Below are 25,653 nucleotides of genomic sequence, written 5' to 3' on the forward strand. Positions count from 1 at the left end.
TGGTTGAGCATTAAATTGTGGCCAGGACACCAGGAGAACTCCGCTGCTTTTCTTTGAATAGTGCCATGGGATCTTTTCATCCACCTGAGGGAGCAGGCAGGGCGTTGGTTTAACGTCTCATCTGAAAGCATTCCTTCAGTACTGCACTGGGAGTGCAAGCGCTCTACTCGGATCTCCGGCTTGGCAAGAGAGCCCCAGGTGGGCAGAGGAAATGCTTCAAGGACACCCTCAAAGCCTCCTTGAAAAAGTGTAACAGCCCCACTGACACCTGGGAATCCCTGGCCCAAGACCGCACAAAGTGGAGGAGAAGCATCCAGGAAGGCGCCGAACATCTTGAGTCTCTTCACCAGGAGCAAGCGCAGGCAGCGCAAGGTATGCACATCAAGCCAAGCACCCCACACACCCGCCCCTTCAACCACCATCTGCCCCATCTGTGACAGAGACTGTATGTCCCGCATTGGACTTATCAGTCACCTGCAAACTCATTTTTAACGTGGAAGCAAGTCATCCTCGGTTCCCGAGGGGCTGCCTAAGAAGAAGAGGAGAAGGGAGTGTCAGCTTGGATTATGTGCTCAAGTCTCTGGAGTGGGGCTTGAACCCACAACCTTCTGACTGAGCCAAGGGAGACAGCGAGTGTTCAACATAATCGCACCAACTGCCCATCTCATCACATGTAAAATCCCAGCACAATGGGTCACGACTCCTTATACACCACCAGCACCAAGACAAAGGCGCTTTGTGGCTCTGATGCTTTTTACATTTTGCCATTTGGGGGAAATGGTCACCTGGGCCACTCCCCTGCTCTTTCCCCATGGCTCTGCAAATGTTCCTTTTTCAAGTATATATCTTATTCCCTTTTGAAAGTTATTACTGAATCTGCCTCCACCATCCTTTCAGGCAGTGCATTCCAGATCATAACAACTAATCACATAGTAACATTTAAAAATTCTCAAGTCCGCCTCTGGCTCTTTTGCCAATTATCTTAAATCTGTGTCATTTGTTTACTGACTGGAAACAGTTTCTCCTTATTTACTGTGGAAATGGAAGCTATGTAAGAAAACTGAAATAAAGTGAAGGAATCACCATGTGTAAGGGATAATGGAAAAATAATGCAGAGGTTCAGGAATGTTCTAAACAGAGGACTCATAGGTAACCTCGTCAGACACGAGTGAGGTCACTACAGACGCCAGTTAAATGAAGTAAGACGTAAACTAATCAAGGAGATGAGACAGGATGTGGAATAGGGTAAACTAATCATCAGGATGCAGGGACAGTAACAAATGTGTAACCAAAGAGATGGGACAGATTATAGGATAGTATAAGTCAGGAGGAAAAACCCCAGATAGGAAGCGAGGACCTAGGAGCAACACTCGACAGCAGGGACCTGGGGACAGAAACCCTATGTAGAGGTTTGGACAGAGATTGAGCACCTCGGACCAAATCAGGGTAATATCAATATAAGTTGTGAGTCTTATATTTTGGAACTGTACTTAATGAACGGTGTTTGTTAAGCATTTATTAAAGATAAATCTTTGTACACGAAATCTGTTGCCTGTGTCTTTGTTCAGAACAACACTTACATTTGAACCCTAAAAGGAAAATTGCGAACCAATTTGTTCGATCTTTCGAACATCTAGCGAAATCTGAGCAACATTTACTCCATCAAAATCATTCATAACCAGCGATTTATAAATGTTCAGCATAACTTCCTTGCTTTTGTACTCTATGCGTCTGTTTATAAAGCCTACAGCTCGGCCAAAACAAAAAGTTAATGGTGTAGTAGCCGAGGGATGCTCGATATCAGTGGCGAGGACAATCTCCGTTCTCTCATTTCTCTCCCCTCCCCCTCCATGCCCCAATTCTTCCCACCAACACTGCCTTGCACAAGACCCTAGCTGTGCATCAGGATCCATCCCAACAGGAGGTGAAACTTACTTTGCCGCAAGCAGCATGTTCTTCCGGCTGCCGATCTCACTGCGGTCTATATGTTGTCGGGTCAGGTACTCTGCAGCTGCTTTAGCGGGGAATTCCGTCTCACACACGTAACCGAAGTCGCGGGCCAGGTGCACAGCTTCACCTAAAGGTAAGGCATCGCATGGATTTAGCAACTCAAAGCTGGCAGTGTCCGCACCCACCCGATGGGCCATAATGGATGGTGGGGGTGTGGCAAACAGAAGAGCTTCTGCAGGCCTCAAACATGATTCACATCCCATTCTGGTGCTGGAGCGAGCCTTTGGCCGAGTGGCAGTATCCCCGTCTCAGAGTCAGGGTTCGAACCCCACTCCAGACACAGTGAGTTCTGGCTCGCAATTCTGGGTTGATATCCAGCGGGACACTCGTGTCCGGTGGGTGTGGGTATCGTGTGTGGGAACCCATAAAACCCTCCCGGTGTACAGGACTAACCACCTTATCGGCTGGGGTAAAGCCTGTGAATCCTCCCACTGCCTCACACTGTACTCCAGGGAAGAGTGTGAGGATACAAAATAACATCCCCCACAAGGTGAAGTCTTATGTTAGGGGGCATGTGTGGGAGGAGATTATAAATGGGTGGGGTAGAATCTATGTTAGGGGGCATGTGTGTGGGAGGAGATTATAAATGGGTGGGGTAGCGTCTATGATGGGGTACAAGGAGCAAGCTTCATGTCCTTTTCTCATTCTATATTTTCTTAAAATGTTGATCATGTCACAATCAGACTGATGAGTACAAAACTTTCCATTTTTGGTGACATCTCCCATTGATTTATAACATTAGAGTGTTAGCAAATGTGCTTGAATCTTCACTGAGGATTTCTTGGGTTGGAAATGGAACCTGTCTGGGGACAGTAAGTGGTACAGGTTCACTGTCACTGTATTTGTTCTAAATCAGAATGCCCGTTCAGTGTTCTAAGCAACACGGGAATTTTCCTCGATGCACCCTGTGTAACACAATCAGAAGCCGCTTCATAACCAATCGCCGGGACTTTGCTTGGCATAGTTCTCCTCATGCCCGAGGAAAGCCCCGGTGAATGTGCTTACCACACGGCACAGAGATTACCCCAGGTGTTTCCAGTCCAATTAGGGTGAAATGGAAAACTGACGTACCTTCAACTAGAGAAGTCAGCAGGGTCACGTTGGCAGCTTTCCGTCTTCCGGCAGGAAGGTTTAACCCTATTTTGTCGAGCCGCTCCCGTAATGATCTTCCTCCATTTTTTGACTTCGCCCTGCAGGTAAAACAATTTGTAAGTTTACTTTTAAAGCACAAAAATGAGCGGCGCATCACAACAACAACTTGTATTTATATAGCACCTTTAACATAGTAAAACGTCCCAAGGCGCTGCACAGGAGTAGTTTAAGACAAAAAAATTGACACCAAGCCACATAAGGAGAAATTAGGGCAGATGACCAAAAGCTTGGGTCAAAGAGGTAGGTTTTAAGGAGTGTCTTAAAGGAGGAAAGAGAGGTAGCGAGGCGGAGAGGTTTAGGCAGGGAATTCCAGAGCTTAGGGCCCAGGCAACAGGAGGCATGGCCACCAATGGTTGAGCGATTATAATCAGGGATGCTCAAGAGGGCAGAATTAGAGGAGCGCAGATATCTCGGGGTGGGGGGGGTGGTTGTGGGGCTGGAGGAGGTTAGAGAGACAGGAAGGCACGAGGCCGTGGAGGGATTTGAAAACAAGGACGAGAATTTTGAAATCGAGGCGCTGCTTAACTGGGAGCCAATGTAGGTCAGCGAGCACAGGGGTGATGGGCGAACGGGTTTTGTTGCGAGTTAGGACACGGGCATCCGAGTTTTGGATGACCTCAAGTTTGCGTAGGATAGAATGTGGGAGGCCAGCCAGGAGTGCGTTGGAATAGTCAAGTCTAGAGGTAACAAAGGCATGGATGAAGGTTTCAGCAGTGGATGAGCTGAGACAAGGGTGGAGACGGGCGATGTTACGGAGGTGGAAGTAGGCGGTCTTTGTTATGCCTCAGATATGTGGTCATTTCAGGGTCAAATATGACACCAAGGTTGCGAACAAGAGAAAGGCAGTTGAGAGATGTGCTTAGATTCCTCCACCCCACTACTATTCCGATGTGTGTGTGCCAGGGTGGGGCTTCCACCTGCCTGACTGCCCCACCACCAACCCAGACTGGCTCATTTAACAGGAGCCCATGGAAATGGCTGCAGGAGCCGAACTTCTGCAGCGGTTTAAGGGGAAGGCAGATTTATCGCACGTAAAGGGCCAAACTATAGCCCCTTATTCGATTGATGTTATTTTTATTACTTCGCTCTCTTCCCTTGGAGAACAGTGTGAGATAGTGGAAGGATTCACAGGCTGATTAACTGACAGGTCGTGACATGAACGCTCCTTCCATGACCATAACCATCTTTAAAGCGGCCGATAAGGTGATTAGTCCTAGATGACGGGAGGGTTTTATGGGCTCCCGCAACTCATACAATGAGGGATGGGTAGGGCTGTAGTGTATGTAACCTGTTCCACCTTAAGAGAACTGAAGCCTGTTCCACCTTAAGAGATGTACTACTTTCTCTGGCTGCTGTATACGTAATACTGGTGGTGACCACCGGTATATAAGCACTGTGTAGTAAGATTGTATTTCATATAGTCCTGACCTCCAACCAGTAAAGACCTGTTGAACTTTAATCTTGTAGTCTGTGTGTTATTAATTACAACTAGAACACACAGATTTTACAGTGGCGACGAGTCAGATTCTTACCCTGCGGCAGTTATATCCACGGCGGCTTCGTCCACAGAACGGACGTCGAAGAGAGGCTTCCACCCTCATCACCCTGCTGGAAGATATGTCGCGCGGCAGACATCGAGAAACCAGAGTGCAGAAGACATCCTGAACTCGAAGCCTCCATCAGCGGCTGTCAGCTATCTTCTTTCTACCTCGGTAGTGGGTAAGCCGGGCAGCGACGCGACCAGAAAGTCGGCCACGTTGGCTGTACAGACGGGGAGGGAAGACGGAGGAATAAGGGCGGTGAGATCGATCGCGACCGGAGATAAGGGCCGGGCCGCATTCGGGCCGAAAGGCGCAGCGCGGGGACATCGATCGCGGCTGGTGATAAGGGCCGGGCCGCATTCGGGCTAAAAAGGTGCAGCGTCTGGCGGCAACTGAAGGCGCGAGAGCCGCGGTGAAGCGGAGACAGCGTCGGGGGAAGGGTGAAGACCGCCAAGCGCGGGAAAACCGCCATTTTGTAGGCGGAGGACAAAGACAAGAGCGCGGAAGCCGCCATCTTGGATAAAAATAAAAATAAATTAAATTACAACGATGCCTAAACATGGGAACATTAATACCTTTGATAGCGACATCGAAGATTGGGCTATGTATGTAGAACGCATACAAAATTATTGTAAAGCAAATAAAATCCCAGATGAAGAGAAAGCACTAACATTATTAAACTTAATGGGTGCGAAGACATACGGGCAATTGAAACACCTTGCATCACCAGATGAACCGGCGGATAAGACGTTCGAGGAGATTGTTACTGTCCTGAAAAATCACCTAAACCCCACGCCACTGATGCTAGCGGAACGATTTAAATTTTACAGCAGAAGGCAGCTGAAGGATGAAAGCAATGCTGAATATTTAATGGAATTGCGTAAGCTAGCAAAGTACTGTCAATTCGGAACGAGACTGACAGAGGCGCTACGAGATAAATTTGTGTGTGGTTTATTAAAAGATACACAAAAGCGATTGCTCGAGGAGAATGAGCTGACGCTTGAGAAAGCGGTCACTATGGCAGCAGCACACGAAGCTGCAGTGAGAGGCACGGCAGTAATGCGGTTACGGTCACCGGAACTCAGTACAAATAAATTGGGTTTGAGTACTGTAAAATGTTATCGTTGCGGAAAGACAACGCACGATCAGAACCAGTGTTGGTTTAAAAACCAAGAATGCAGAACGTGTGGCAGGCTTGGCCACATAGCTAAAGTATGCCGGTCAGGAAAGAAGACCAGCAGCAAAAAGTCACCGCAAGGAAAATACATAAAGGTACACAAGGTGACAAAGAACAGTTCGACTGAACAGAAGTCAGATTCAGATGCTAGCAGTAATGAACTGGGTAGCTTAAGAGTACACAACGTTGGTAAGGATGCAGATCTCCAGACAATTTGGGTCACCCTTCAGATAGCAGGAGTCCAAGTAAAGATGGAATTGGACACTGGATCGGCATTGACGGTCATGAATAAGAAAGATTACAAAAGGTTTTTCCAACATATTCCCCTACGGGATACGGAGATTATATTGAAAACATACACGGGGCAAAGAGTGTACCCCATCGGAAAGATAGAGGTAAAAGTGGTCCACAAGGGCGAAGAAAGCCAAGTAATGGACTTATATGTGCTACCTGAAGGAGGTCCACCACTACTGGGATGGGAGTGGATTAGGAAAATGAATATGGACTGGCACTCCTTGAAGACACTAACGGTAGGTTCCGGGGAAACAGATGTCAAACCTAAACGATTGTCCAGAATATTGGATGATGCTGAAGAGGTGTTCCAGCAGGGACTGGGAACACAGAGGAATTACGGCAAACATCAAGATTGATGAACATGCACACCCAAAATTTTTTAAAGCCAGACCGGTACCCTATGCAATACGACCTACTGCAGAAGCGGAACTGGAAGCGCTAGGACGTTCAGGTGTACTGTCTAAGGCAGATTGGAGTGAGTGGGCTACGCCCATTGTTCCCATTATGAAACGTCCTTCGAGCAACAAGCCAGGAGAACCAGGGAAGGTTCGCATCTGTGGATTTTAAAATCACCGTTAATCCGGTGCTTCACACGGTGCAGTATCCGCTTCCGCGGATTGAGGATATTTTTGCTTTGTTGTCTGGCGGGAAACACTTCACCAAGATAGACCTGGCGCAGGCGTACTTGCAGATGGAGGTTGAAGAAGAGTCACGCCAATACCTCACGATCAACACGCATCGAGGGTTGTACCGGTACAATAGGCTGGTTTTTGGAGTGGCATCGGCTCCAGCAATTTGGCAGAGGGCCATGGAGCAGGTATTACAGGGAATTCCAGGCACACAATGTTACCTGGATGATATTCTGATTACAGGTGATGGTGATGAAGAACACCTCGCAAACTTGGAACTGGTGCTCAACAGACTGAAAGAGTATGAACTTAGAGTTAATCGGCAGAAATGTGAGTTCTTCCAGAAGCGGATCTCATACTGTGATCATGTCATTGACCGGGAGGGGCTTCATAAGTCTCCTGACAAGATAGAGGCAGTTGTAAAGGCTCCCGCTCCGGATAATGTCTCTCAGTTGAGGTCGTTTCTAGGATTGATTAACTATTACCATAAATTTCTACCAAATCTATCCACGGTACTGCACCCGCTAAACGCTCTTTTACAGAAGGGGGTACCATGGGAATGGAGCGAAAACTGTAAGAAGGCATTTCGCAAAAGCAAAGAATTGATCACCTCAGAGGAAGTGTTGGCTCACTTCAACCCGACACTGCCTATTCGGTTGGCTTGTGATGCTTCTCCATATGGTATTGGGGCAGTACTCTCACACAAGTTGCCAAATGGCACGGAAAGGCCAGTCGTGTTTGCATCCAGATCAAATGACCTCCGCTGAGCGCAACTATGCGCAGATCGATAGGGAGGCTCTCAGCCTTGTATGGGGAGTGAAGAAGTTTAATCATTACCTGCAGGGCCAAAAATTCACACTTCTGACAGACCATCAGCCGTTGGTATCCATTTTTAACCCTAAGAAGGGTGTTTCAGTGATGACAGCACAGCGTCTCCAGAGATGGTCCCTTTTCCTAGGGGCACATCAATATCAAATAGAATTCAAAAGGTACGAAGCAGCATGGCAATGCTGATGGGCTGTCGCGCCTGCCACTACCTGAAGAAGAAGAAACGACGAAAATTGACCCTGTTGAGTTATTTCATTTGACCATCATCGAGTGTTTACCAGTCACCAATGCAAGTATTGAAAGAGAAACCAGGAACGACCCGACACTGTCCAGAGTCTACGAGGTGACAGTGAAAGGATGGCCAACACGTGGTGATCCTCTGTTACCGGCATTCTCGGCAAGGCGAGACCAGCTGTCCGTCTGCCATGGTACTTTGATGTACGGGACAAGAGTGATTATTCCTCCCAAGTTAAGGGAAAGAGTTCTAAAAGAACTGCATGAAGGTCAGCTGGGGGGAGTTAAGATGAAAAGTCTTGCTAGGGCTTGTGTATGGTGGCCGGGTATTGACCAACAGATAGAGGAGTTGACGAAAAGCTGCGCTGGGTGCCAAAAAGTGCAAAATGCACCTCCGATCACACCACTACACCCATGGGAATGGCCTTCAGCCCCATGGCAACGCGTACATATTGACTTTGCTGGTCCATTCATGGACTCCATGTTCCTAATTGCGGTGGACGCACATTCCAAATGGCCAGAAGTGATCAAGATGAATACCACTACTTCAGAAAAGACAATTGCGGTGTTAAGAACAATATTCGCATGGAACGGATTGCCAGAACAGATCTGTTCGGACAACGGACCACAGTTCGTGTCGGAAGAATTCCAAAAAGTCTTAAAGAAGAATGGGGTGAAACATTATACCTCTGCCCCATATCATCCGGCGACAAACGGGTTGGCCGAGAGATTTGTCCAAACATTCAAAAAGGCAATAAAGGCCATGAACGATGATCAGATTCCGCTACAGCACAAGGTGGACAATTTCCTAATGGCGTATCGAAACGCCGCTCATGCAGTGACTAACCAAAGTCCTGCCATGATGTTTTATAACAGGAGGTTGCGGTCCAGGTTGGACTTGTTAAAACCAAATGTGCGGAGGGAAGTGGAAAACAAACAGTTCCGGCATATTAATAACAAGTCCACTCGAAGTTTCGAAGTAGGACAACCAGTGTTGGCAAAGGGCTACGGAAACGAAAAATGGCAGTCCGGAACAATTCGGGCCAGACAAGGACCTCTGATGTACACAGTAGATATTGGTAACAATGTGATAAGGCGTCATGCGGATCAACTGGTAGAATCAAGAGCAAGGGTCGAACCCATGGTTGCGACAGAGACAACTGTGGAAGACGTTAATGAACCTGAAGCATCTACCTCGGCAGGGACTGTACCTGATGATGACGTCCAATACATAGGAAACCAACAAGAAGAGTCACCTCAGCAACAAGAATCAGAGACCACTGAAAGGCGTTATCCAGACCGAATCAGAAGGCCTCCTGAGAGACTGAACCTTTGAACTGTTTATACCTGAAGTTATATATGTATATATGTTATGATGTTATGTTAAATGGGGATATGACTATTAAGCTAAAAAGGGAGGATTGTGGTGTATGTAACCTGTTCCACCTTAAGAGAACTTAAGCCTGTTCCACCTTAAGAGATGTACTACTTTCTCTGGCTGCTGTATACGTAATACTGGTGGTGACCACCGGTATATAAGCACTGTGCAGTAAGATTGTATTTCATATAGTCCTGACCTCCAACCAGTAAAGACCTGTTGAACTTTAATCTTGTAGTCTGTGTGTTATTAATTACAACTAGAACACACAGACTTTACAAGGGCCACCCACACTCACGAGTCTCCTGCTGGTCGTCAACCCAGAATTCAGAGCTGGAGCACTCAATACAAGGCACAGCAGCACAATCACCCCGTCAAAGGGTTCAATGTTTCAACTAACAATCTGAGAACACAAATTTCATCATGGACACTAGATTGGCAGAGATTGGTCCAAAAAGGAAAAGGTGTCACATGATGTAGTGCTTCGCTACACAGGACTAGGAAGGTACTCTTTCACTGATTGGTTGATCTCCATTAAGAATGCTAAAATTAATCTCAGGGTCTCTGTACTATGGAGAGGAAAATCAGCCCAGGTCGGGCTCCTATTCCTAGAATTTTACAGCACAGAAACAGGCCATTTGGTACAACAGGACAATGCTCCACATGAGCCTCCTCCCACCTTAATTCATCTCACCCTATCAGCACATCCTACTCCTTTCTTACATAGAAAATAGGAGCAGGAGTAGGCCATTCGGCCCCTCGAGCCTGCTCCGCCATTCAATGCGATCATGGCTGATCATCCAAATTCAGTACCCGGTCCCTGCTTTCTCCCCATACCCCTTGATCCCTTTAGCCTTAAGAAATATATCCAACTCCTTCTTGAATATATTTAATGAATTGGCCTCTACTGCCTTCTGTGGTAGAGAATTCCACAGGTTCACCACTCTCTGGGTGAAGAAATTCTTCCTCATTTCTGTCCTAAATGGCTTACCCCTTATCCTTAGACTGTGACCCCTGGTTCTGGACTCCCCGACCATCGGGAACATCCTTCCTGCATCTAGTCTGTCCAGTCCTGTCAGAATTTTATAAGTTTCAATGAGATCCCCTCTCATTCTTCTAAACTCCAGCGAGTACAAGCCCAATCGTCCCAATCTCTCCTCAAACGTCATTCCTGCCATCCCAGGTATCAGCCTGGTGAATCTTTGCTGAACTCCCTCCATGGCAAGAACATCCTTCCTCAGAAAAGGCGACCAAAACGGCACATAATACTCAAGATGCGGTCTCGCCAAGGCCCTGTACAACTGCAGCAAGACATTCATGCTCCTGTACTCAAACCCTCTCGCTACGAAGGCCAACATACCATTTGCCCTCCTAACTGCATGCTTACCTTCAGCGACTGGTGCACAAGGACACCCAGGTCTCGTTGCACTTCCCCTTCTCCCAATCTATTGCCATTCAGATAATAATCTGCCTTCCTGTTTTTGCCACCAAAGTGGATAACCTCACATTTATCCACGTTATATTGCATCTGCCATGCTTTTGCCCAATCACCCAACCTGTCCAAATCATCCTGGAATTTCTCGGCATCCTCCTCACAGCACACACGCCACCCAGCTTTGTGTCATCTGCAAATTTGGAGATATTACATCTAGTTCCCTTGTCTAGATCATTAATATATATTGTGAATAGCTGGGGTCCAAGGACCGATCCCTGCGTTACCCCACTAGTCACTGCCTGCCACTCGGAAAATGACCCGTTTATTCCAACTCTTTGCTTTCTGTCTGCCAACCAGTTCTCTATCCAAGTCAATACCTTGCCCCCCATCCCATGTGCCTTAACTTTACACGCTAATCTCTTATGCGGGACCTTATCAAAAGCCTTCTGAAAGGCCAAACACACCACATTCACTGGTTCTCCCGTATCTATTTTACCAGTTACATCCTCAAAAAATTCCAGTAGATTAGTCAAGCACGATTTACCTTTTGTAAATCCATGTTGACTTTGTCCGATCCTGTCACTGTTTTCCAAGTGCTCTGCTATTACATCTTTTATAATGGACTCTAGCATTTTCCCCACTACCGATGTCAGGCTTACCAGTCTGCATAAGAACATAAGAAATAGGAGCAGGAGTAGGCCAATCGGCCCCTCGAGCCTGCTCCGCCATTCAATAAGATCATGGCTGATCTGATCCTAACCGCCAATCTACTATCACAGAACTATCTCCTGAATCTAACAGAATTAGACACATGAAATAGGAGCAGGATCAGGCTACACGGCCCCTGGGCCCGCTCCGCTACCCACAGGGCCATGACCGATCCGAACCTAGACTTATGTCCAAATTCCTGCCCGCTCCCCGTAACCCTTAATTCCCTTTACTTCTAGGAAACTGTCTGATGCGCCATCAATTACTCAAAAGACTGAGGTTGAGCGAGCAACAATCAGGCTTTTATTAACTAAAGAATGAAGGTCTTGTCTCGAGTGGTCGACCCGTCCAGAATACTAAGGGACTGTGAGGTAGTCACTTATATACCTGGAATAGTGGGAGGAGTCAGCCGAGGCATGTCCAGACCTGTACCTAGTGGAATACACATACAGACAGACAGGTATGACAGTGGTTTACCACACTGTCTATTTCTGTTGTAAATTTATGTAATGATGTAGCTTCTACAGCTTTTTGGGGCAGCATATTCCATGGACCTACCACCCTCTGAGTGAAGTAGTTCCTCCTCATCTCAGTTTTGAAAGAGCAGCCCCTTATTCTAAGACTATGCCACCTAGTTCTAGTTTCACCCATCATCGGGAACATCCTCCCCGCATCCACCCTATCCAACCCCTTCACAATCTTGTATGTTTCAATAATATTGCCTCTCATTCTTCTGAACTCCAATGAGTAGAGTCCCAATCTACTCAACCTCTCCTCATATGTCCATCCCCTCATCCCCGGGATTAACCGAGTGAATCTTCTTTGTACTGACTCGAGAGCAAGTATGTCTTTTCTTAAGTATAGACTTAATTCCCCATTTTCTCTCTGTGGTAAACCACTTTTACCGTTCACTATCGTTACACTATAGTTATCACTGTTAGATCGTTTCCCTATAGTTATCACTGTTCACATTGTTGTATCACTGTACGAGGTCGCCTCTTGTCACGCTGCCATACCTGGGCTTGTTGTGTATGTAATATGTGTGCTACTTTGAACCTATGGACAGGACTGCACTACTTGTAGGGCGTAGTGATACGCAGTACCACTCCTGGCCATAGGGGTATAAATAGTACTGTGGGTACTGATCTCCCCTCAGTTCCCGCCTGTGGGCATGAAGTAAAGACCTACGTATAGTCCCTACCTCCAACCAGTAAAGACCTGTTTGAGTTATACGTTTAAGTCTTTGTGTTAATTGTTCAATACAATACACATACTTAACACTGGCGATGAGGATGGGATTGTTACTGTCCTGAAAGATCATCTAAACCCCACGCTGCTGATGCTAGCGGAACGATTTAAATTTTACGACAGAAGGCAGCTACAGCATGAAAGCAATGCTGAATATTTGCTGGAATTGCGTAAATTAGCGAAATATTGCCAGTTTGGAACGGGACTGACAGATGCACTACGAGACAAATTTGTGTGTGGTTTATTTAAACAGGATACACAAAAGCGACTGCTCGAGGAGAATGAGCTGACGCTTGAGAAGGCGGTCACTATGGCTGCAGCACACGAAGCCGCAGCGAGAGGCACGGCAGTAATGCAGCTACGGTCACCGGAGCTCAGTGCACACAAATTGGGTGTGAGTTCTGGCAAATGTTATCGTTGTGGAAAGACAACGCATGATCAGAACCAGTGTTGGTTTAAAAACCAAGAATGTAGAACTTGTGGTAGGCTTGGACATATAGCTAGAGTATGCAGGTCAGGGAAGAAGACCAGCAACAAGAAGTCACCGCAAGGAAAATACGCAAAGGTACACAAGGTGACCGCACAGGAGTCCGATTCAGACGCTAGCAGTAATGAACTGGCTAGCTTAAGCTGTAATGAACTGGCTAGCTTAAGAGTACTCAACGCTGGTAAGGGTGCAGACCTCCAGACAATTTGGGTCACTCTTCAGATAGAAGGAGTCCAAGTAAAACTGGAATTGGACACTGGATCGGCATTGACGGTCATAAATAAGAAAGATTACGGAAAGTTATTCCAACATATTCCCCTACAGGATATGGGGATTATATTGAAAACATACACGGGGCAAAGAGTGTACCCCATCGGGAAAATAGAGGTTGCAGTGGTCCACAAGGGCGAAGACAGTCAAATAATGGACTTATATGTGATATCTGAAGGAGGTCCTCCACTACTAGGACGGGAGTGGATTAGGAAAATGAATATGGACTGGCATTTCCTACAAACAATAACGAGTGAGAACTCGGTGAAGATAGTCGGCCCAGACTCTGGAACGGATGATGGTAAGCCCAACTCAGGTGCAAAAGACAAAGTTTCAGCACAGAATTCCACTGAGCAACAACAACATAGTTTAACTGTGGATTCTGAGTCTGGCAAGTCTACTGATGTGCCCATTTCTGAGGGACACCGGGCTCGAACTCAACTCCATTTCAAACTACAACAGCAATTAGAACAAATGCTTCGCCGTTTTGAGCAAGAGTTGAATGCAACGAAAGAGTTCTTTGATATAGAGTTGGAGAATCTGGAAAGACAACAGAAGCAGCTGATGGAGAAAATGGAGCAGGAGCACACAAAACGTCTGATGTCAGAGGAGTTAACGGTCAGCCAACTCCTGCATATGCTGAAGGACAGGACTCTGAAATGGGAAAAACTTGAACACGAACTTCAATATTCAAACGAACGGGGTTCGGAGCTCTCAAAGGTTATTGGAAGAGCTGAGGTGGCAACACAGACTGAGATGACTGCAACAGAGCAGCCCTTGGATGCCAAAAGTACGCTGACTCACGTCAACGTAGAACAACAGACCGCTGAAACAGCTGCTCCGGTAGAGGGATTGAATAGTCCGATCAATCAATCTCCAAAAGAAGTTGAAGTAGTAAAATCTCAAATGAGGTCATTAGTAAACGACTTGCTGAAAGCCCAGAAAAAGCTGGATGAAGAGGTACGCATGAAGAAGTCTCTTCAGGAAAGATGTCTGGACTTGGAACAAAAGCTGGCTAACGCCCAGCTGGGTATGGAGGAAATAGAAGACCCTCTCGCTGGCCTAGATCAGGACGACACCGAATATTACTATGTCCTGTCCTGCCCAACTTGTAACTTCGACTCCCACCATACAGAAATCATGGAGGAGCACCGAAAGTCTACGGAACATCGGGAGAAGGTGGCTCTACTACGGAAAAAGGAGGAAGAGAAGGAGGAACTGCGCATGCAGCTGGCAGCTGACAGTGGAGCCCAGAGAGTCTCCAAGAAGCAGAAAAGGAAAAGTCGAAACAGAAGATGACCCATCTGAACCATTATTACCTCTACCAGATCACACACGTGGTCCCTCCGAACGGAGCCAATTCAGTTCGGAAGTTCAAACTGTTAAATCCATGGAAGGACTATTGAATGAGTCACTCCAGCAACGTGAACCGACTACACCACAGAGATTGAATCTGTGAACTGTTTTCCGCAGAGACTGAATCTGTGATCTGTTTTGACATGAAGTTATCTATGTATCTATGTTATTCTGTTATGTAAACCTGAAGTTATATATGTATATATGTTATTACGTTATGTTAAATGGGGAGATGACTGTAAAGCTAGGAAGGGAGGAATGTTGTGTATGTAATATGTGTGCTACTTTGAACCTATGGACAGGACTGCACTACTTGTAGGGCGTAGTGATACGCAGTACCACTCCTGGCCATAGGGGTATAAATAGTACTGTGGGTACTGATCTCCCCTCAGTTCCCGCCTGTGGGCATGAAGTAAAGACCTACGTATAGTCCCTACCTCCAACCAGTAAAGACCTGTTTGAGTTATACGTTTAAGTCTTTGTGTTAATTGTTCAATACAATACACATACTTAACAGGGCTGACCACTGCCGACTCCGCCCATGGCTCCACCTACCTGCCCAGGTATAAAGGTGGTCGACTGGCTGGTATTCCTCCTTCTTGGATCCAATCACCCACGAGGGTGGGCTCTGTTATTTAGTCAATAAAAAACCTATAGTTACTTTCTTAACTCGTCGCTTTTCATTGGACGAATTGATAGGTATATCAATTTTATTGACTAAATTTTAAAATGTCGTCACTTGAGCAGCCAAACAACCAGTCAACGGAGCAGCCAAACGACCAGCCAGACGCCCAGCTACAACAGCCACAGCAGCCGGCTTGGCTGCGAGCCCTCAAACCACCGTACCTGGATCTAAACCCACAAGCAACAAACGCAGCCCTCGACTTCAAACACTGGCTGTGCTGCTTCGAATCCTACCTGGAAGAATCCGGCGTCCCTCCGAGATCCAAACTAAGAGTTCTGACCGCCCAAGCGAGCCCTAAAGTATACGCACTCATCCAGGACATTACTACTTACGAGGCCGCTATCAACCTACTGAAACAGCAGTACCGGAGCCCGGTAAATTCCATGTATGCCAGACACCTCCTAAGATCCCGCCTGCAACAGCCAGGAGAGTCTGTAGCTGAATTTTTACGGGCGCTACGAACACTCGGCAGGGACTGTGACTTTAAAGCAGTATCAGCTGCAGAAAACACTGAAGATAACATCCGCGATGCCTTCGTGAAAGGCCTTCGGTCCGACTACTCACGGCAGAGACTGCTGGAATCAAAGGACCTCGACCTGAACACAGCTGCAGCCTTGGCCTACTCCCTAGAAGTGACCCAGTGGGACCTCGAGGTGTATTCCAGGTACAGTTCGCGACTCTGGGACTCGGGCCCGACCCCGACCGCAATACCCCTCGTAGCGCCGCCCCCGGGACCTACCTCAGCGTCGGCGTCCCGGACCCGATCGGGACCGCCACCCCCGGTACCGGCTGCGACATCGGAGCCCCGCGACCGGGCCGCCGGCTGCTTCTTCTGTGGGCAGGCAAAACACCCGAGGTCGCGCTGCCCAGCCAAAAACGCGACGTGCTCCAGCTGCCTGAAGAAAGGCCACTTCGCGAAGGCCTGCAGAGGGAGAGCAGCAGAGGCCAGCAGTGCCTCATGCGAACTGTGGGGGCGGCCATCTTTTATCAAGGCCACAGATGAGCAATGGGGCGGCCATCTTTGACCCAGGCAACCGACGCCAGCAGTGCCTCATGTGGGTTGTGGGGGCAGCCATCTTCTCTGCCATTTTGCCCCACCTCGTGGGCGCCTCCATTTTACCCACCACGCTCGACCGCCACCTTACCTCCAGACCTGACAACCGCTTCACCTACAGACTACAGCGACCCGCTCAGCCACACACTAGCCTCCGTCACGCTAGACCAAGCTCGCCCGCATCAGCTGTCCAAGTCAATGATGGACATCAAAGTAGACGGCCACGCCACGACCTGCCTGTTCGACAGCGGAAGCACGGAGAGCTTCATACATCCAGACACGGTGAGCCACTACTCCCTCACTGTCCAGCCAACGCGCAACCGGATCTCGATGGCATCGAGGTCCCATGCCACAGACATCAGCGGCTACTGTGTTGTGACCCTGTCGGTTAAGGGCACGGAGTATAAAAACTTTAAACTCCTCGTCCTGCCCCAGCTATGCGCTGCCGTCCTACTAGGGCTGGATTTTCAATCCCACCTCCAAAGCGTCACTCTAGCATACGGTGGACCCCTCCCCCCGCTCACAGTCGACAACCAGCAGCCTTTAAATCGCCCACCGCGTAACACCTGCGGCCTATCCACCCTCAAGGTCCCGCCACCTTCCCTGTTCGCTAACCTCACCCCCGACTGCAAACCCGTCGCTACCAAGAGCAGGCGGTACAGCGCCGGGGACAGAGCTTTCATTAGCTCTGAGGTGCAGCGTCTCCTGAAGGAGGGCATCATCGAGGGGAGCAGCAGCCCCTGGCGTGCCCAGGTTGTAGCCGTTAAGACCGGCAATAAAAACCGCCTGGTCATCGACTACAGCCAAACCATAAACCGGTACACCCAGCTGGACGCATACCCCCTTCCCCGCATATCTGATATGGTCAATCAGATTGCTCAATACCGGGTATTCTCTACCATCGACCTTAAGTCGGCCTACCACCAACTCCCTATCCGCCCCGAGGACCGCCAGTATGCCGCCTTCGAGGCGAATGGCCGCCTCTACCACTTCCTTAGGGTCCCCTTCGGCGTCACCAACGGGGTTTCGGTCTTCCAAAGGGAGATGGACCGGATGGTTGACCAGAATGGGCTGCAAGCCACGTTCCCCTATCTAGATAACGTCACCATCTGCGGCCGCGACCGGCAAGACCATGACGCTAATCTGGAAAGATTCCTCCGTACGGCCCAACGGCTGAGCCTCACCTACAATAAGGAGAAATGTGTGTTTAACACCTCGCACCTTGCCATCCTCGGCTGCGTAGTAGAGAACGGAATCATCGGCCCCGATCCCGAAAGAATGCGTCCCCTCATGGAGCTACCCCTTCCCCACTGTCCAAAGGCGCTGAAGAGAACCCTGGGGCTCTTCGCCTACTGTGCCCAATGGGTGCCGAATTATGCGGACAAAGCCAGACCCCTCATGAAGTCCACCTCCTTCCCCCTTACGGAAGAAGCGCGCGCGGCCTTCTCCCTCATCAGGGGAGACATTGCTAAGGCCACTATGCACGCAGTGGATGAGTCCATCCCCTTCCAAGTGGAGAGCGATGCATCCGACTTCGCCCTAGCTGCTACCCTCAGCCAGGAGGGGAGACCGGTGGCCTTCTTCTCAAGGACCCTCCAGGGCCCTGAGATCCGACACTCTTCGGTCGAGAAGGAGGCCCAGGCGATTGTGGAGGCGGTACGCCGCTGGAGGCATTACCTCGCAGGCAAGCGATTTACCCTCCTCACCGACCAACGTTCGGTCGCTTTGATGTTTAATAACAAGCTGAGGGGTAAAATCAAGAACGACAAGATCTTGAGGTGGAGAATCGAGCTATCCACCTACGATTATGATATCTTGTACCGGCCTGGTAAGCTGAACGAACCCCCTGATGCTCTATCGCGAATTACATGCGCCAACGCGCAAATTGATAGACTTCAGACCCTCCACAACGACCTCTGCCACCCCGGGGTCACCAGGCTTCACCACTTCATTAAGGCCCGCAACCTGACCTACTCCATCGAGGAGGTCAGGACCATGACCAGGAACTGCCAGACCTGTGCCGAGTGCAAACCGCACTTCTTTAGGCTGGACAGAGCAAGCCTGATCAAGGCCACCCGCCCCTTCGAGCGCTCGAGCATCGATTTTAAGGGGCCCCTCCCGTCCTCTGACCGTAATGTGTACTTCCTCAACATTGTTGATGAGTACTCCCGTTTCCCCTTTGCCTTCCCCTGCCCAGACATGACCAGCACCACGGTCGTTAAATGCCTGAACGACCTCTTTGCCTTGTTCGGGTTCCCAAACTATATACATAGTGACCGGGGCGCCTCCTTCATGAGCGAGGAACTCCGTCAGTTCCTACTAGCGAGAGGCATCGCCACTAGCAGGACCACCAGCTACAACCCCCGAGGGAACGGCCAGGTGGAAAGAGAGAACGCGACGGTATGGAAGGCCGTCCTCTTAGCCTTAAAGTCTAAGGGCCTCCCAACCTCTCGCTGGCAGGAGGTCCTCCCGGCGGCGCTGCATTCCACCCGGTCACTACTTTGCACTGCCATTAACGCCACCCCCCATGAACGAATGTTTGTTTTCCCCAGGAAGTCGACTACGGGAACCACGCTACCAACCTGGCTGACCTCTCCAGGGCCTGTCTTGCTGCGAAAGCGCGTGAGGGCCCATAAAACGGACCCCCTGGTCGAGAGGGTGAACCTCCTGCACGCCAACCCCCAGTACGCCTACGTGGCATACCCAGACGGGCGGGAGGACACAGTCTCCTTACGAGACCTCGCACCCTCGGGCACTCCGGAGACACCACCGCTACCCCCCCCACCACTCCCCCAATTCCAGCCCAGGTAGACGGTACGCCGGAACCCCAAGAGCCTTCGCCTACCTCGCAGACGCCAGCATTAACACCGGAGAACGCAACACCGCCGCTGCGACGATCAGACAGGCTTACGAGGCCTCCGGACAGACTGACATACCAGAACTGGTAGTACACTTCACCCTGCCGGACTCAAATCTAAACAAGGGGTGAATGTGGTAAACCACTTTTACCGTTCACTATCGTTACACTATAGTTATCACTGTTCACATTGTTGTATCACTGCACGAGGTCGCCTCTTGTCACGCTGCTATACCTGGGCTGACCACTGCCGACTCCGCCCATGGCTCCACCTACCTGCCCAGGTATAAAGGTGGTCGACTGGCTGGTATTCCTCCTTCTTGGATCCGATCACCCACGAGGGTGGGCTCTGTTATTTAGTCAATAAAAAACCTATAGTTACTTTCTTAACTCGTCGCTTTTCATTGGACGAATTGATAGGTATATCACTCTCTACCACCTTTTTTGAATCGTGGGGTAACATTCGTTACACTCCAATCCATGGGTACTGTTCCAGATTCCATCGAATGTTAGAAGATGATCAGCAATGCATCGACTATTTCTAGGGCCATTTCCTTAAGTACACTAGGATGTAGATTATCAGGCCCTGGGGATTTATCGGCCTTCAATTCCATCAATTTCCCTAACACCATTTCCCTACAAATACTGATTTCTTTCAGTTCCTCCCTTTCATCAGACCCGATGTTCCCCGACATCTCTGGGAGGTAATTTGTGTCCTCCTTTGTGAAGACAGAACCAAAATATGTATTTAATTGGTCTGCCATTTCTTTGTTCCCCATTATAAATTCCCCTGATTCTGACTGCAAGGGACCCACGCTTGACTTCAGCAATCTATTTCACTTCACATATCTATAAAACTTTTAGTCAGTTTTTATGTTCCCTGCAAGCTTACTCTCATATTCAATTTTCCCCTTCTTAATTAATCCCTTTCTCCTCCTTTGTTGAATCCTAAACTGCTCCCAATCCTCAGGTTTACTGCTTTTCTGGCCAATTTATATGTCCTCTCTTTGGATCGTATGCTATCCCTAATTTCCCTTGTTAGCCACGGTTGAGTCACCTTTTTTGCTTTATTTTTATGCCAAACAGGGATGAACAAATTCTGTAGTTCACCCATGTGGTCTTTGAATGTTTGCCATTGCCTATCCACCATCAACCCTTTGAGTGACATTCCCCAATTAATCCTACCCAACTCGCGCCTCAGACCATCATAGTTTCCTTTATTTAAATTCAGGACCCTAGTCTCTGAGTCAACTGCTTCATTCTCCATCTTAAATGAAGAATTCGATCACATTATGATCGCTCCGACCCAAGGGGCCTCGTACAACAAGATTGCTAATTAATCCTCTCTCGTTACATAATACCCAGTCTAAGATGGCCTGATCTCTGGTTGGTTCCTCAACATATTGGTCTAGGAAACCATCCCGTAAATACTCCAGGAATTCCCCCTCCACAGTATGGTTACTAATTTGGTTAGCCCAATCTATAGTAGATTAAAGTCACCCACGATGACTGCTGTGCCCTTATTGCACGCATCTCTAATTTCCCTTTTAATGCCATCCCCAACCTCCGCATTACTGTTTGGAGGTCTATATACCACTCCCACTAACGTTTTCTGCCCCTTGGTATTTCTCAGTTCTACCCATACAGATTCCACATCAGCAGTGCCAATATCCTTCCTTATAATTGTGTTAATCCCTTCTTTAACCAGCAATGTTACCCCACCTCCCTTTCCTTTTTGCCTATCTTTGCTGAATATTGAATACCCCTGGATGTTGAATTCCCAGCCTTGGCCACCCTGGAGCCATGTTTCCGTAATCCCAATCAAATCATATTCATTTACCTCTATTTGCACAGCTAATTCATCCACCTTATTATGAATGCTCCTCGCATTAAGACACAAAGCCTTCAGGCTTGTTTTTTTAACACTCTTAGACCTATTAGAATTATTATTTACTGTGGTCATGTTTGATTTAAACCGTTGATTTCTCTGACTGCCACTTTTGTTTTTCTCCTTCCTATCTTATGCTTTTATCCTAGTTTCCCTTTCCTCTGTCTCCCTGCTCAGGTTCCCAACCCCCTGCCATTTTAGTTTAAACCCTCCCCCAGAGCACTAGCAAACACTCCCCCTAGGACATCGGTCCCGGCCCTGCCCAGGTGCAAACCATCCGGTTTGAACTGGTCCCACCTCCCCCAGAACCGGTTCCAATGTCCCAGGAATTTGAATCCCTCCCTCTTGCACCATTCCTCTAGCCACGTATTCATCTGAAATATCCTTCTATTTCTACTGACTATCACGTGGCACTGGTAGCAATCCTGTTATTACTACCTTTGAGGCCAATTTTAAAATTTACCTCCTAACTCCCTATATTCAGCTTTTAGGACCGCATCCCGTTTTTTACCTATATCGTTTGGTACCTATATGCACCACGACAACTAGCTGTTCACCCTCCCCTTCCAAAATGTTCTGCAGCCGCTCAGATATCCTTGACCCTTGCACCAGGGAGGCAACACACCATCCTGGAGTCTCGTTTGCGGCCGCAGAAACGCCTACCTATTCCTCTTACAATAGAATCCCCTATTACTATAGCTCTACACCTCTTTTTTATCCCGTCCTGTGCAGCAGAACCACCCCTGGTGCCCAGAAGTTGGCTGCTGCTGCCTTCCTCTGATAAGCCATCCCCCCCAACAGTATCCAAAGCAGTATATCTGTTTGAGAGGGGACCCCTGCACTACCTGCCTGCACCTATTACTCTGCCTGGCGGTCACCCATTCCCTTTCTGCCTTTGCAACCTTTACCTGCGGTGTAACCAACTGGTTAAACATGCTATCCACAACGTCCTCAGCCTCGCAAATGGCCCAGTATGCATCCATCCGCAGCTCCAGCACCGCAATGCAGTCTGCCAGTAGCTGCAGCTGGATACATTTCCCGCACACACAGTTGTCAGGGACACAAGAAGTGTCAGAGTTCCCACATAGTGCAGGAGGTGCATACCATGGGGCTGGGCTGTCCTGACATGACTTACCCTTAAATTAGTTCAATTTAAATTAATTCAAATCAATGCCACCAATTAAGTGATATGCTCAATGGCCCTCATTTACCAACTGTCCCCGCTACACCACAGAGACCCTAGAAACTATAAAACACAAAATTTAAGCTTGTAAAAAAGAGAGAAATACTCACCAACCAATCACTTACCTGCTTTCTGGTGATGTCACAGTTCTTTTACTTTTTACTTCTCTCCCCCGCTCTCGCAGCTCTGAGATTGGACATTAGTAAGCCTACCTGCTCCGCCGCCTTGGGGTCACTTTTAAATACTGCCGCGGCTTCCCACACAGGTCCGCACTGCTGCCAGTCTGGGGCCTAGCTGCTCCGCCGCCTCGGGGTCGCTTTTAAATACTGCCGCCGCTTCCCACACAGGTCCGCACTGCTGCCACTCCGGGGCCTACCTGCTCCGCCGCCTCGGGGTCGCTTTTAAATACTGCCGCCGCCGCTTCCCACACAGGTCCGCACTGCTGCCGCTCCGGGGCCTACTTGCTGCTCCGCCGCCTCGGGTCGCTTTTAAATACTGCCGCCGCAGCCGCCGCTTCCCACACAGGTCCGCACTGCTGCCATTCCGGGGCCTACCTCTTCCTCATGCACTTATCCAGCTTCCCCTTAAATGCATCTATGATATTCGCCTCAACTACTCCTTGTGGGAGCGAGTTGCACATTCTAACCACTCTCTGGTTTCTCCTGAATTCCTTATTGGGTTTGTTAGTGACTATCTTATATTTAAGGTCTCCTAAATTTGATGATATTTTAAAAGAGAAAAGCTCAGAAGTACAAGTCTTTAGTTTGAAACCAGTACTCTTGAAGTTTGCCTATTTAGAAAGTACTGCACCTCAAAGTAATGCATTGTGTGAAGCTCATTGAGAAGTTTCTGAGGAACTTCCTATACACTCAAAGTATCTGAAAAAAAATGTATCCCACTCACCAGTCCATTCCTGCAGAGTGATGGTCCCTGACCTTATTCATTGTGTGAAATGCTTTTGACATATTTCAATGTGAAAGGTACAGTGATTATGGCCTAGAAATTCATTGACGCCACTTTTGGGGCGCTAAAGTGGGGCGTCCGCTAAAGTTTGCGGCCGCCGCCAAATCTAGGCCACTTCTCCGATATTCATTAGCTTCGCCCTACTAGTTCGGGCGAGCGCTAAAACTGCTGTTGGACGCCTCTCTTTGGGCGCTAAGCCGGAGGTGGTGATCGATAGCGCCGAGGCCGGGCGCAGCGCAGGTGCGGCCATCTCGTGACTGACAGCAGACACCCTGGCGCCGGCCAGCTCTTAAGGGGGAAGGGTCGACTGTGTCTGCTGCCACGCCCTGGATAGTGGAGCCCTCCAGCTAGGCCTGAACACTGCTGCTGGACCCAAATAGCGCCTGAAGACATGGAGAAGGCCCGTGAACGTGCGCAGCGCTTCTCAGAGCGTGATCTGAGTGTGCTGCTTGCTGCTGTGGAGAAGAGGCGCCATGTTTTGTACCCGGACAATGGCAAGAAGGCGACGGTCCGCGTCTACAGGAGAGCCTGGAGGCATGTCGCCAGCAAGCTGTCAGCCAACAGCGACGTCCCCAGGAGCGGTGCCCAATGCCGCAAAAAGTTAAATGACCTCACACGCATTGTCAGGGTGAGTACCCTTTCCAATGACCGCCTCATCCTTGCATGTGCACCTCACATTATGGGCAAAGGGACCTGAAAGCTCTAATGGCCAGCCTTCATCCAGCAGCTCTGGCACAGGCATGAGCATCAATTGCACATTCTGCACTGAACACACTGGCCAAGCTATTCCACCATGGGAGGCAGTGCACACCAGATCACGGCGACACACTGTACTTAGGCCGTCCTTTCTCTTGCAGGCCAAGCTGGCGAATAATCGCAAGAGCCGGACTGCGACCGGGGGAGGACGACCCCATATCCAGCCACTCACCGGCCTGCAACATCGCGTGGAGCGCCTCATGGGTCGCCGGGTGATTGGGCCCGTTGCATGTGGAGATGCCGACCCTGTTCTGGGAAGCAATGGTAAGGACATCAACTTTTGCACCTCTCTCGTCCCAGTTGCGCATCAGATCTACATCCTTTGCCACTGTCCGACCAATGCGCTGAATGCCACCACTCATGCATCCCGCACTGACGCCCTCTCCTCACTCTAAAGCTACTCTTGTGCCTTCCTGCTTTCAGATGGTCAAGAGGAGGTCCCTCAACTTGCCAGTGACAGACTGTGGTAAACCACGTTCACTATCGTATCACTGTTAGTAGTTAGCACTGTTCACCACTGTTCGTTATAACTGTATCACTGACCACTATTGTATCACGGTACGAGGTCGCCTCTTGCCACACTGCTATACCTGGGATGACCACTGCCGACTCCGCCTTGGCTCCACCCACCAGGCCAGGTATAAAGGTGAGCGACTGGCTGGTATTCCTCCTGCTTGGATCGGATCACCCACAAGAGTGGGCTCTGTTATTTAGTCAATAAAAACCTTTAGTCACCTTCGTAACTCTTCGCCTTTTATTGGAGGAATTGATAGGTATATCAATTTTATTGACTAAATTTAATGATGTCCGACAACGAGTCACAACCGGCGGAGGAGCCACCAGCGCAGCTCCCAGGAGCACAGCCACACCAGCCAGCTTGGCTGCGAGCCCTCAGACCGCCGTACCTGGACCTGAACCCACGAGCAGCAAACTCAGCCGCAGACTTTAAACACTGGCTGGTCTGCTTCGAATCATACCTGAGAGAATCCAGCGTCCCTCAGGCATCCAAACTAAGTGTCCTGCAGGCACAACTGAGCCCGAGAGTATACACTCTCATCGAGGACATGACTACCTACGAGACCGCCATCAACCTGCTGAAACAGAAGTACCGGACCCCGGTAAACTACATGTACGCTAGGCACCTCCTAAGATCACGGCCGCAACAGCCAGGAGAATCAGTAGCCGAATTCTCACAGGCGCTATATGCACTCGCCAGGAACTGTGACTTTAAATCGGTGTCGGCAGCCAAAAATACTGAAGATAATATCCGCGACGCATTCCTGAAAGGCCTACGGTCCGAGTACTCACGGCAAAGACTGCTGGAAGCTAAAGACCTCAGCATGGAAAAAGCTGAAGCCCTCGCTATCTCCCTGGAAGTGGCCCACCAAGATCAGGAAGCATTCACCAGGTACTGCTCGCGACCCTGGGACTCGGGCCCGACCCCTACCACAGCACCCTTCCCAGCGCCGCCCCCGGGACCTACCTCTGCGTCGGCGTCCCGGACCCGACCGGCCCCGCCA

The 25,653-nt window shown here is 49.1% G+C and overlaps 1 protein-coding gene across 1 annotated transcript in view; it reads right to left on the reverse strand.

Moving 5' to 3' along the window:
• LOC147108498 (transcription factor AP-2-alpha-like) overlaps positions 1-25,653 on the reverse strand; it is a 118,822-nt gene that overhangs the window by 16,783 nt on the left and 76,386 nt on the right. Inside the window, exons 5-6 of the mRNA XM_086005146.1 lie at positions 3,082-3,200; positions 1,936-2,077 (exon numbers count right to left, since the gene is read on the reverse strand). Coding sequence (XP_085861272.1) covers positions 1,936-2,077; positions 3,082-3,200 — 261 coding nt within the window. The remainder of the gene's footprint in view (positions 1-1,935; positions 2,078-3,081; positions 3,201-25,653) is intronic.

This window comes from Somniosus microcephalus, chromosome 13 (assembly GCF_052327205.1).
Source record: "Somniosus microcephalus isolate GS21.2 chromosome 13, FLI_Smic_1.0, whole genome shotgun sequence".
In the NCBI taxonomy this organism is placed as follows: domain Eukaryota; kingdom Metazoa; phylum Chordata; class Chondrichthyes; order Squaliformes; family Somniosidae; genus Somniosus; species Somniosus microcephalus.